The following is a 14,336-nucleotide window of genomic DNA, read 5'->3' as shown; positions in this document are numbered from 1 at the left end:
CTCTCTCTGACTGTCTGTCTGTGTCTCTCTCTCTGTGTGTGTCTCTCTCTCTGACTGTCTGTCTGTGTCTCTCTCCGTTTTATCAGCACCGCTGATGTCACTGGACTCAGCCCACAGCTCCACGCGCGAATGTTTTGACAGTTGTGACTAGAGAACAGAGAGTCCTGCGCTGATTGGTTGAGTCATGAATGAGCCTGAGCACCAGGCTACAAGGTAGACAGGACTCACATTATAGAAAGACAGGATTCACATTATAGAAAGACAGGATTCACATTATAGAAAGACAGGAATTCACATTATAGAAAGGATTCACATTATAGAAAGACAGGATTCACATTATAGAAAGACAGGATTCACATTATAGAAAGACAGGATTCACATTATAGAAAGGATTCACATTATAGAAAGACAGGATTCACATTATAGAAAGACAGGATTCACATTATAGAAAGACAGGATTCACATTATAGAAAGACAGGATTCACATTATAGAAAGACAGGATTCACATTATAGAAAGGATTCACATTATAGAAAGACAGGATTCACATTATAGAAAGACAGAATTCACATTATAGAAAGGATTCACATTATAGAAAGACAGAATTCACATTATAGAAAAACAGGATTCACATTATAGAAAGACAGGATTCACATTATAGAAAGACAGGATTCACATTATAGAAAGACAGGATTCACATTATAGAAAGGATTCACATTATAGAAAGACAGGATTCACATTATAGAAAGACAGGATTCACATTATAGAAAGACAGGATTCACATTATAGAAAGACAGGATTCACATTATAGAAAGACAGGATTCACATTATAGAAAGACAGGATTCACATTATAGAAAGACAGGATTCACATTATAGAAAGACAGGATTCACATTATAGAAAGACAGGATTCACATTATAGAAAGGATTCACATTATAGAAAGACAGGATTCACATTATAGAAAGGATTCACATTATAGAAAGACAGGATTCACATTATAGAAAGACAGGATTCACATTATAGAAAGGATTCACATTATAGAAAGAAAGGATTCACATTACAGAAAGGATTCACATTATAGAAAGACAGGATTAATTATAGAAAGACAGGATTCACATTATAGAAAGACAGGATTCACATTATAGAAAGACAGGATTCACATTATAGAAAGACAGGATTCACATTATAGAAAGACAGGATTCACATTATAGAAAGAAAGGATTCACATTATAGAAAGGATTCACATAATAAAAAAACAGGACTCACATTATAGAAAGTCAGGATTCACATTATAGAAAGACAGGATTCACATTATAGAAAGACAGGATTCACATTATAGAAAGACAGGATTCACATTATAGAAAGGATTCACATAATAAAAAAACAGGACTCACATTATAGAAGGATTCACATAAAAAAAACAGGACTCACATTATAGAAAGTCAGGATTCACATTATAGAAAGACAGGATTCACATTATAGAAAAACAGGATTCACATTATAGAAAGACAGGATTCACATTATAGAAAGACAGGATTCACATTATAGAAAGACAGGATTCACATTATAGAAAGACAGGATTCACATTATAGAAAAACAGGATTCACATTATAGAAAGACAGGATTCACATTATAGAAAGACAGGATTCACATTATAGAAAAACAGGATTCACATTATAGAAAGACAGGATTCACATTATAGAAAAACAGGATTCACATTATAGAAAGGATTCACATTATAGAAAGACAGGATTCACATTATAGAAAGACAGGATTCACATTATAGAAAGACAGGATTCACATTATAGAAAGACAGGATTCACATTATTCACATTACAGATATCTATAACTACATTTTGATTAGTCATAATTCTAATTCAAAATATATACAATTGAAATGCGACTAGTAATATGTTGGTTTGAGAAATCAACACAGGTAATAAATGAATTGTGACTAGTCATAATGTAATTTAAGAAATCTAGAAAAGGCTAAATTGAAGTGTAGATATATTTATATATATATGTATTACATATTTATAACTAGTTTTTCCATTTAAGTCAAATTACAGATATGTTTAATAGGAATTGTGACCAGTAAAATAGTTACAGCTGTGATTATAAGTCAGAAATCCACATATTAGATGTCATATGAAGCTACAGTGATAGAGTAGATATCTGTTCATTCTAAATAATTAATTAAATAAATCATTTTGCCTGTTGGTTTTTTTTTTATTTACCTTCGACCAGTCAAATAGTCATTTTAGCTTTTCTAAATGTGATCTTCACTTTAAACCTGTCACGACACGAGCTGCTACTGATCGGGAGGATAAAGAACAGATCTTTTTCTTTATAAAGAACAGCTCATTTTCTTTATAAAGAACAGATCTTTTTCTTTATAAAGAACAGATCGTTTTCTTTATAAAGAACAGATCGTTTTCTTTATAAAGAACAGATCGTTTTCTTTATAAAGAACAGCTCTCTTTCTTTTGAAGCTCGGCTTTGTTGTGCAGCAGCTAACGAGCTACACGCTTCACCGGCTGTGGTATGTAGCACGGAGCGGCTAGTGCCTGGAGCTAACGAGCGAGGGGCCGCTGATAATGGACCTTTAAACACAGGTGTCAGAGCTCTTTTTAAACATATATATTGAACTAATTGTTCACATATTCCAGGAGAAAAAACATTTCAGGCATTTGAATGTGACATAAGAGTAGCTGAAAGGCAAAACACACTGCTAAATGCTAAAGGCTAAGCTAACGCTGGCTGTGAAGATAAATATGCTACATGCAGGAGCTACAGTCGCTTCAGACACGGTTTTTATTTTTAAGTTGTTCAAGTTATTTTAATCTCGACACACTTCACACTCTTAATTAGCACCAGCTACAGCTTCAGTTCCAGGTAAGTGTCTCCAGGCTCAGCAGGACGGAGGACAGCTGACACCTGCAGCTGGTTTCTCCAGGTCATCGTGGATTATTGGAGGTAGACTGATGGATAAAAAGGACAGTTTTCATCTATTTCAATTTATGTCACATGTAGTGTGTGTTGTGTTTCATGTTTGAGTTTTTTATTTTTATTTACTGTCCAGATTTATTATGTTGTTTCAGGTTTAATCGTTACACATGACATTAATTAACATATATAACATAATTCATATAAAAGTAGTGAATTTTCCATTCAGTAGGAGTCTAAACTTCTGAACTTGGGACAGTTGTGAGTGGAGAAATGTCTCCATGAAGCAGGTAACACACACACACTTTCCTATTCAGTATATACTGTTCTGTTATGTAAGAGATTTGACGTTTGGTCTGGTTGGGCCAGTATTTCCTCACAGTTTGTTCAACGCCGCCCTGCTTCTGTTTCCATTCTGACGAGCTCTTGTAAAGTTTGGACATCGGCATCTGTCTGAGGCCTTTAGTTCTGTATCGTGTCTGAATAATATCAGTGCTTGCTTACTGAACTGCCTGTAAATGAATAACACCTCGGTATGATTCATGAGCAGCTCGCTGGTCAAATAAATGGGTTTCTATGCAACGCAGAGGTTAGAGTTGATCTCTGGAAGGACAATATTTACATTTGCATATAGTGTGTGTTCAAGGGCTGTACAATTCAACCAATCAAATGTCTGAATGGGAGCTGTCACTCTACAGACGCGTTTCACAATTAATGTAATAAGTACATAAACTAACAAAGCCAGATGAAATGAGAAGCCTGTACTAAAATGTAATCCAGGCTGGAAGATGTAAAGAAGAAAATATATTTGTTATTATAAGTGTACCAGTAGCAACAGTGGCTGTTCCAAATAGGAGCTTATTGGAGACATGTTGGGACTTTTGTGGAGACATTTTCTTAATGAAACCCAGAAACCTCGCTCAAACCTCAAACACACAGTGATGTTCTGGGTTTTACTTGCAAGTCTATTCTGATAACTCACTGAATGCCACAGAATTGTGACACAATAGTCTGGTATTGAAAACGTCCCTTTACTCAACATGTCTGGCGGTTGCATTGCATTATTGTCTGTTATGGCTGCTGGTGGTGAGGAAATTGTAGAACTGACTGATACAAGCTCTTTTGATTGTGACCAACTGAAACGCTACAATAACTGATGATTTTTGAATGGACGTCATCTCCGTAGGGCAATATCTCCACATCACTGACGCTCGTCCAAAGGAAGCGGAACACTGCACCACAAGAAACATGTAAACCCGAACGATTATTTCCTGTCAATATTCAAACATTTCTAAGGTCGCAGTGCAAATGCAGAGCCTACAAGCTGCAAATATTATTGCTAACATGTAAGGATGAGGACCTGCAGAGCCAGGAATTTAAGGATTCTGCACAAATTAGATTTTGCATCATGTGACAGCGTCAGCAAAAAGAAGCCAATAAAAAACAACTCAAGTAAAACAATGAAAATTAAGAATCCATAGCAGAGTTCCTGTCTTAAGTACACATGGTAGTACTGATCTGTGGGCACTGATGCAGTGAAATTCCTTTATTTATTTGGCTTTTTATTTTATAAACAAGAGGACAGTTGGCATGGTGGAACAGCAGAGATTACTGTGGTTTGAGGCCAAACAATCTAGTACATTCTTGTACCAAAACACTCGGCTTCAGCTGTGGCTTTTGTGGTACAAAATAACACTGCATAGCGTAGTACTGATACACTGTATGTTTCTGATGAGGGAAAAATATTAGAAGGCACAATCTATTTAAAAGATCCCATTTAATTTGTGGATATGATCTTGGGAAGCAGTTTACAACTGTAATTCAACATGCAGTGACCGTACAGACACATCGCGAGGATGTTAAAGGTGTGAGAATAGGATTAGTCCAAGCTGGCTGGAAGTTTTGTGTGTTCACAGTGATTAGTAGTGTTGTAGTTACATAAATCAGCTGTGTTCTGACACAGAACAATCAAGCTTTAAAAACAGAAACACAACTCACTCTGATAATTCTGTTTGGAGGTTGTGATATTGGAAACTTAAAAAATACAAAAGAGGAAGAAGGCAGTGGCATTCAAATAATATTTGTGTCTACAATTCACTCTGAATGTTGTTCAAAAGTCAAGTTTATAACTGCAGATGTTCTATGAGCGGTGACGTCCAAACGTTTGAAGCACTCTGCAGGTTTACAAAAGCTGCATCACCTCCGATGAGTCTTTGGCACATCAACAAGACAAAATGTGATCCAGTGGAAACGGCGTACCGTGGTTTGAAGAGGCCTCAGGGTTAATCTTGACAAATGCAGCTCTGGTTTCCAAGAGGCCTCTTGTACCGAGCTTGACAACATGGTTAAATACAAAAATGGAGCCCTTAAGTCTACTTTGGTACCTAAATCACTTTGCAGTAGAATCTGATCCAAACCAAACCAAATCTACAATGTTTCACTAGGTTATACAACTGTAGAAAACACTGTCATTAAAACCAGGCTGTAAGAAGCTTTAGAAATTTGTTCCTTGGCACAAAAATGTACATAAATGTTCCTGTGCTGTACAGATGAGGACGCTGCCATTTCTAGACGCTTTCAAAGCATATGAACAATATTCAACAAAGAATCCTTTTACATTGCTATGCTGTAAAAAGGTAATTCAACTATATAAAAACTCCAGACAACTGTACAAAATTAAATCATCAGGCGCAAGTCTGCTCTTTCATCTGATAAGGCACGATTTCATACATGTACAGTATTCCCTGTGAGCACTGTCCACCAGGCTTTAGTGTTGTTTCTCCTGAAGAAAAGGAAATGTTTACACGTAAGCCCCCAGCGCTGCGTGGAACTCTGTGAGACACTGAACAAGCTGCTGAAACTTGGGCCTCTCCTCTGGGTCCAGGGCCCAGCAACAAGCCATCACTGCAAACCTGCAGCACAGACAGAAACAGAAAGAGACGAGTGAAATTAAATCCCCGGGAGATCCAGGATAACGGTGAACGTTCCATGAGTTGTTTGTAAGACTGAGTGCATTAGGAGTGAGACAGTAGAAAGAACAAATGATTAAATCTGTTATTTAATTTAACTTTTAACAATATTCACACTTTTCCCCTAAAACAATAGTTTAAAGTGAATTTCTTGCTGCATCATTAAATTGTTTTGCTATTAAATAGTTGGTAGCTAGCATTAGTGGTATATTAAGTGTTTAGTCAAGGTAAAACATTGAAAGGGGAAATATGATGCATTTCATTTGTAAAGGGGTTTCTGGTTTCTGTCTGCGTAGAAAGCATTTAAAATAAATCCAAACACGAGGAAATAAAAGCATGTATGATAGATTCAGCTCACAGACATCCAACAGTCTTTTATTGTGGCGGTCTCGAGGCTTTCCTGCAATGTCAGTGGCTATTCTCAGTCAACCAGGTTATGGTCATTCCACAGGTGCTACTCAGTGTTATCTGAAAGGATTCTTCAGTTCTAACTCAAGGTGTGGAGTCACCAGGATTGAAACACAGTGGAGACCTTAAGTTGTCGACACCTGGTGGGCAGCTGTGGACCAGGGTACAGTGAACAAGCCATGTATGTCACAGTTCTGTCAACTACTGATAAGAATGATGGATACTAACAATTAATAATAATTATTATTTCTTTATAAAGTTTGTTAATTGTTGTTCAGCCTGGTACAGAACAGTTTTATGGACTCAACACCAGGTATCCCAGTAAAACACCTGGCGGTCCAGTACTGCTGCCCTAATCTGAGCCCAGAAAAACCAGCATTATCCAGCAGTGAGAAAGCGACAGACTTTACATTGAGGAAATATTCAGTGAATAATGACGCCTGTGGGCACAGGCTGCTCCCTCTCATGGACAGTTGCAGGATGTTGATAAGCTTCACATTAGTCAACGCTGGTAGCTGATAAATAATTTCAGTTTGACTTAGCTCCCATTTTATGTAAGACATGAGACCAACAGCGCGCTACATACGGTGAAAGTCTGCAAGAACAAAGCTGGCTGCAGATTAACAGACGCGTACTTGCATCACTGATACGCAATTAGATTTTTTAAAATATGCCCTGTTGTCCTTAAAGCTGCAGCATTCCCATCTGTATAACAGCTGTGAGCTGTTATAATAATAATAATAATAATAATAATAATAATAATAATAATAATACATGTATTTATACAGCAATTTTCTAAACATATGTTAAAAAGTGCTTCACAAAAGAGACAATCAGCTGACAGCCTGTCAGGCCAAGTAACTACTGACACGACCCTCTTGTCTCGACTAATTGTACTAGAGATTGTTAACTGTTAATAATTAAAATCTTAACATATTCCTTGTAAGGATGTACTGACTGCTTAGTTTTTAAATGTGAAAGGACCTAAACCATAATTTTTACATTGTTGATTTCTCTCTAAAAGTTTGGTTAATTATCTCTATTAATAGACGTCTCTATAAAATTAAAAAGTACTAATGTACTTTTTAAACTATTAAACGATTAACTAACCTTTGAGAAGTTGTAGGCAGAAAATGTTTGGCATTTTTATCCAAAACAATCAATGTTATTTAATTTTCTGTCCACTTAATACTTGCCTCAGTCAAGTACTGATATATATATATATATATATATATATATATATATATATATATATATATATATATATATATGGCATTGGAGACCAGTGGGATCAATTTAAAATCTCTGAGACTGTTTGCTCAGATAAATTAATTAGGATCAGAAAGATGTAATGTTTGTGTGTGTGTGTGTGTATGTGTGTGTGTGTGTGTGTGTGTGTGAGATCCACGTACAGCTCATCTGGACAGTTGATAGGTTGGGCTATTCTGTAGCCGTCCTTCAGGTAGGCTGACATCTCAAAAGGATCGATGTCGACGTAGGGGGTCTGACCCAGAGTCATCAGTTCCCACAGCGTCACCCCAAAGGCCCACTGTGAAAGCCACAACACATGATCAACAGTGAGACGAGTTACTGACATTAATTAACAGCATGTTCTGAATGTAATCAGCACAAGTCACACAGGATAAACATATCCAACATTTCTATTCAGATGCGGAAAGCCTGTGGTGCCCACTTGCATTCGAATACAAAATGTTCCACAGGAACAATGCAAGGAAACTATGAAATTTTATACAGAACATAAATCAGAGCTGCAAGTTTTTGTTAAGAGACTTGGAGTAAACAGCAGGATGGCTGTTCTGTTTAGGGAGACTGAGGGCACAAGTGGCGCTCACTATTTAAGCTCAAAGTAGATGTTCACCACCAGCTAGTTTGGATTTAGAAAGAAATGCTAATTCTTACCTAAAACATAAAGAGAACATGAACACAATACAGCAAATGATGCTTGAAAAGATTCAATTTCACTTGTGTTCGTGTGTATTGTCAGTGTATCACGACTTGTACGAAGTGACCTTTAGAGGAAGTGAAGGGAGTGACACTCGGCGTGATATTAGGCCTTCTCAGAGGAAAAGGTGTTGTACAAAACCAGAATCCACCCTGTTTCTCAACAAGGATATATCCAAAATTCCAAACATGGCCCTATCATACCAGCAGGCACTGGGATCCTGTCCTGTTGTGTGCGTAACCACTAACATAAGTGCACTGAGTATTTCCTGTATGTGCGTAACAGTGGTATGTGTGATGCATTCATGATGCTATGCAGCTCCTGGTACATGTCTGGACTTCTCCTAAAGCTTAGGCCATTGTTAATGCCAATGGGGCGGGGGCTGAGGGTTGAATGCCATGATATTCCATGAGAGGAATATAAAGGGCAGGTCTGACTGATGTCTCTAAGGATCTGTGGAGCTTCCCGACTGTCCCCGCCTGTTGTCCTGTGATAGGAAAGAGGGACGAGCCAAAGATACACAGGGTTCACCACCACTCCTCCCTGATGAAGTGTCTAAGAATGGCTTGGATACAATTGGTGCCACTTCCTGTATCATGCCCCCTGTAAGTGCTTTATTTATGAAAAACCCTCGAGAGACAGGAAATGTTAATTTTTTGATGGTGAATACACTGCTCACAGTAATAGGGTCAAAAGATTAAACTGCAATAAGTAAACCTGCTGTTGCTACAACATTTCTTACCACGTCACTAGCACTAGAGAAGTCATTGTTGAGCAAGCTTTCCAGGGCCATCCAGCGAACGGGACGGTTCTCATTATCCCCCAGACAGTGGTAATCCATGGGAAATAGGTCACGAGCAAGAGCATTGTCGGTAATCTTCACCTGCATGTTGTCGTCAATGCTGTCGGAGGAACACAGGGAAAAGTCAGCATCTTTATTTTTCAGTAATGAAATTCCAGATCAAATCACCTGAAAGCCACCAGGAAGAATTGAGGACGGAGGACACCTACACACAGTTCCTGGCAGCGAGGTCTTTGTGTATGACTTCCCTGCGAGCCAGGTAGCTCATTCCACATGCAATCTGGATGGCCATGAAAACCAAGTCTTGCTGAGAGATCGCCTGACAGGAAATCAAGGGTGAGAGAGAAACAATGTGCAGTTGAGAAGCAGTGGCAGGAAAAACAAAAAAAGGGAGGGAGCGGGTGCAAAAGACAACTGTTCTGACTTTTTGTTTTGTGCCGAAATTGGTCTTCTGTGTCAAATTGTTCTCATTTCCCTTGAATTAGCACATAGTCCACTTTGGGTCAAAGATGGGAGTCACATACACAAAGACTATTTATGCCTTTCAAAACACAAGTGTACAGTTGGTCAACAGAAAAAACAGAGTTTAAAATAACACTGATGCCTTGGGAGAGGGTGTTTCTTAAAAGAAAAGGTACTGAGGTCATAGATTTATCCAGAAATCAATAACGTGAGAAAACTCAAAAATTACAATTACAAAACAACATTTGACATTTTACAGAAATATTAAGACAACTGTTTGATTTTGGTACAAATGGGCAGTGTGGTGGTGAAGTGGATCAGGGGCTGGGCCAGGGGTGGAGTTTGCATGTTCTCCCTATGTCTGTGTGGTTTCTCTCCAGATACCCCGGCTTCCTCCCACCTCCAAAGACATGCATGTTAGGTTAACTGGTGACTCTAAACTGTCTTTCTGTGCAGGGTGTACCCTGCCTCTCGACTGATGACAGCTGGGATTGGCTCCAGCACAAAAATCCTTCAGACCTTGGTGATAATGACAACTGTTGAATGGAATGTGGTGAAGTCTATGACAGACACTGAATGATGTGCTTAATGCTAACGTAGTATTTCTTTAAATTATTTTTTTGTAACACGTCTAACTGAGATTATTAATGTTTTAAAAAATGTACATCAAACATCATGATAATGTTGGCGTACATTTTCATGAAGCTCAAAGCACGTTGCAGCCTTGATGCAACGTCAGAGCCGTGCTGACAAAACAGTATACTCTGTACAAACATTCTGAATCAGAATAGCAGTGAAATGTAAAATTAAATTATTAACAATGCTGTATCGCTTTATATGCAACATAGGGAAAATATTCTGACACGGCTCTCCTAATTTATCACTGAAAGAATGGAGCCAGGCTCTGACATTAAAGTTGTTTACTTTAGGCTTGCAGCTACTCTAGGGTCTAAGGTGTGTCTGAGAAAGGACTAGCCACTGCACACCTAACGGTAGCAAAGTGAATGTGCCCTTTGCTGCTCTTTATGGTATGTAAACATACTGTATTCCTTGAAAAGCAATTCTGCCTTGTGAAAGAGTTCCTGTACTATTAACGCACACATTCATGTTTCTGTGTTTTATCTACTACAAGCAGCCGGCTGCATGAATCCTGGCTCAGACACATAGTGGGAATCTACTATCCTACAATACAATCCAGTTCCATTAATCCCCACAACACAGAGAAACAAAGTGCTGGCAACCGATAAACTGAGATATGAACTATTTCAGTCAACAACTGGGGCAAAGGTGAGATGTGTGTAAGTGGTACGACACAGTTGGCAGTCAGAAGAAAAATGACAACTGCGTAAAAAAGGCCAAGTTTAACCTCTCAGACCAGATGTTCACTTTGAGAATGAATGCCACAGTCATGCTGTGCTCCCTCTGTGCTTTCCCCAAAGCTGGATCTCCTCCATATTGATACACTTCTGATTTATGGCATTCAGTCCGTGTTTACGGCACCAGCACAACTTAATGACTATGTCTTTGTCTCCTGCAGCTGCCAAAACTACATAATGAGATTGCTGAAAACGAAGGTGCTGATGTGTTGCCTGAAACTTTACAAAGGTGTTTTTTATTCATGCAAATGGATGGCAAGCTTCGTCTTGTGTTCGTCAAGTGTTTGCAACATCTGTATTCTGGATCTGACATTGGCTGGATCTGTGCTGTGGCTTTGCCAAGCACATCAAAGACTCCCCGGGGTTAACATGTACAAAAGACTGATTGTCTACATAGTGAATGAAAATCTTTGCCCTAGGCACCGACTTCAAGATTATATTAACAGTCCTTCTAATAACAAGTGTAAACAGTAGTTACTCGTTAAGTGTTACTTGTGTGGTGATTGCTCCAAACACACAAAGCTCCTTCAGGTTTGACACTGGAATCGAACGTGGCTCTTCTGCTAATTTGGATGATTTATTGTAATAGATTTACAATGTAGTGCTAAATGTAGTTTGCAGAGGCATTTATCTTGATGGTTTCAAGTGGCATACCAAGTGTATGCAGAGTTATAGCCTCACCTGTGGGTTGTTAGCCTCAGCTAGTTTGCACTGTCGCAGGAACAGCTTAAGATTCCCCCAAGCCATAAAGGGCAACAGCACCATTGGCTTCTCTCCGTCCTCCGTGCACACGTGACTTATGGGCAAAAGATTTCTGAAGGTAGAGAAACACTGTATGAGAAACAGGAACAGTTCCTAACTCATCTTTTACACATTTATTGTAAATGTAAATGTTTTGCTGCAAGCCAAAGTGGTCCTTGGAAGCAGGGCTCATCCAATCATTGCCAAACTATGGAAGAGGAAGTGTCAGCAGATCTTAGCAATTTGCTGACCTTAAAGTAAAGGAAAGAGGAAGGAATGGGCCAACATGATGACGATTTTTTCCATAAACTGTAAGTACAGTGAACCCCAAGCTCTTCTGATAAATGTGAGGCGAATGTGCTGAACTAACACTGCTGTCATTTCTTTTCTTCAAATTGAATGCATTAAGAAGAAGAGGATGATGACGATGTGTGATTGTTATTTCTGAAAACATGTTTTTTCTTTTCACATTATGTTACAGTATCTGCTTTCTGTGTAAACATGCGGTCTCCTTTCATCAGCGCTGTTTAAAAAAGATGACCACAGAACCTGCTCTGACAGAATACACTGTTGACCAGACTTTTTGCTGCCACATTAACACTCAAAACTGTTGCAAAATTGAACAACATGGAGAAACCAACATCTACAACCATAGTACATGTAAAAACTGTGTGTGCTTCCACTTACCTGTGATGAAGTCCACGAAGTTTGCAACTTTCAGTCAACATCATGGTCACCTGCACCTCAGATGCATGATCTGCAGTATTTTAAGAGACAGAATGTGATTTTAAAGAGCTATGGTGTTGTGACATTTTAACTGACAAACCATGAGTTGCAGTAGCAGTTGGAAATGAAACATCTAGCCTGTGACCCCTGTGTAGTTGAGTAGACTTTTTAAAATTTGCTTCACTGTGTTTCCCTGATTTCTCTGCCAACAGTCATTTGTAGTGGGAAACTAACTTGTGCCAATTTTTAATCTGTGTATGCAGCTTTGTACCAACATGTAGTACTTATGGAAAGCAGTATTGTTCACTTCCCAAAAGGCGCATGAGGAGGAAGTAAAAAGTTTAACAAAGCCAAGACTGGCAGGAGGATATTGTTCACTGAATGGTTTCCACCCCTCCCTGAGTAAACATGAGAGAATGGAGAGGTCAGAAGGCAACTGGCAGAGAAAGCTGACACATGCCACCAACAAAGAACCTGACACTCTCGCATAAAGGAAGTCTTTCACTGACATGCAAACGTTGTAGCATGAGTAAGACTTAATTAATTTACTGTCAAATTTGTTTCCCTGTTTACGGGATTACAACCGCATAAGAACATATGCTGAAGCCATTAGAGCTACTATTCCTGGTAGGGTTTGGTCAATGCCACCATGCTATACTTGTGCGGAAGAAAAATCTGCATCAACTGTTGTGTTTCAGGTCAACTATATAGATCATTCGGCTTATGTGTCTGTCATGTTTTGGTCTAATGACGTTCATTGAGCTTTATGGTGTTACACCATAAACCACAAACTACACGTCTTAACCACACAGTGACTTGTGAGAAATAGGAAAAACTTACAACACACTTGACAATTCTTTTATTTCTTTTAACTTGTGGGTTACAGCCACAACAGAGTGCATACCTTTCACTGTCTTCACAAAGACTTGCTTTTCCTTGCTGGGGTCCTTCTCATCCAGCAACACTCCATGGAAGATGCGTCCAAATGTGCCTGTCAAAGACAAAGCACAGGTTTTTGTCTGAGGAAAAGGGCTGCACAGACACAGCAAGAGGCAGCGCATTCAAAGATTAAAATGTCACTTTGCACATTGGTTGCCATGTCTTGGTGATCTGTGGACTTAGGTTGACAGGGTTTTGCTTAAAATTATTTGTTCCTCAATGAAATCAGTCGGTTGCGGCTCTTGTCTCACTAGCACGAGCCATAACAGGAGTAATTCAGTGGAGCTCAGAGGCCTTGTCATCACATACAGTCATTCAGAATTACATTTGACTTGGATAGGCAAAGCAAGCACGTTCATCATCTCCTTTGTCTAAACATCTGCTCTGTTGCTTCAGGACTTGGAGGTAAAATGCCATTTAAGAACATAAACCATCAGCATAAACTTAGAAAAAGAAAATCTGAGCCCTAGGGCTAACTATGCCTTGTGTTTCAACAAGAGAGAAGACGAAGCATAACAACAGGTTTAGTGTTTAACTGTCTCCCTCCCGCTCCATCATGCCTGTCTAGACTTGCTGGCTCACAGAACAGGACTGCACTCAGAGTTTAACCACCTCTAAAAAGTGGTCTAGTGTATTTTATATTTGTTGTTTCTAAGTTGTTCTCACTATTGTTAGTAAAATGAGTTTGCATTTGCTATAAATTTTGCATGTAGGGCTTGATGAATGTGTGTAGTTAATCACATGCACATCAAGTCTGGAAGTTAGATAGAAAAGTAAAGACATTTGATTTGATTTGTTAGTATGTTACTCAGAACTTTTACATTATCCAGCATCAACAAGAAAACCAAAACTTTATTGTAACATAAGCTCAGTAAATTTTAGTAAAAACCCAACAAGACTGACACAGATTGATGTAAAAAGTATAATCAAATTAGAAAACAATATAGAAGAGTAGAAAACAGGTGTCACAATATGTTAACAAATACCCTTTCAGACCTTTTCACC

The 14,336-nt window shown here is 38.6% G+C and overlaps 1 protein-coding gene across 2 annotated transcripts in view; it reads right to left on the bottom strand.

Annotated features, from left to right (window-relative positions):
• Nucleotides 1-4,703: 4,703 nt before the first annotated feature.
• Nucleotides 4,704-14,336, bottom strand: part of ryk (receptor like tyrosine kinase) — a 32,494-nt gene continuing 22,861 nt past the window's right edge. For both annotated transcript variants that reach the window (XM_026344723.1, XM_026344729.1), the window contains 7 exons: nt 13,297-13,383; nt 12,354-12,423; nt 11,607-11,739; nt 9,297-9,406; nt 9,028-9,187; nt 7,735-7,871; nt 4,704-5,857 (listed from right to left, as the gene is read on the bottom strand). In XM_026344723.1, the coding sequence (XP_026200508.1) occupies nt 5,746-5,857; nt 7,735-7,871; nt 9,028-9,187; nt 9,297-9,406; nt 11,607-11,739; nt 12,354-12,423; nt 13,297-13,383 (809 nt within the window). In that variant the 3' untranslated portion in view covers nt 4,704-5,745. The remainder of the gene's footprint in view (nt 5,858-7,734; nt 7,872-9,027; nt 9,188-9,296; nt 9,407-11,606; nt 11,740-12,353; nt 12,424-13,296; nt 13,384-14,336) is intronic.

This window comes from Anabas testudineus, chromosome 4 (genome assembly GCF_900324465.2).
Source record: "Anabas testudineus chromosome 4, fAnaTes1.2, whole genome shotgun sequence".
Classification (NCBI taxonomy): Eukaryota; Metazoa; Chordata; class Actinopteri; order Anabantiformes; family Anabantidae; genus Anabas; species Anabas testudineus.
Note: the sequence above shows the minus strand (reverse complement) of the source record. Positions and strands in the feature narration are given on the sequence as shown.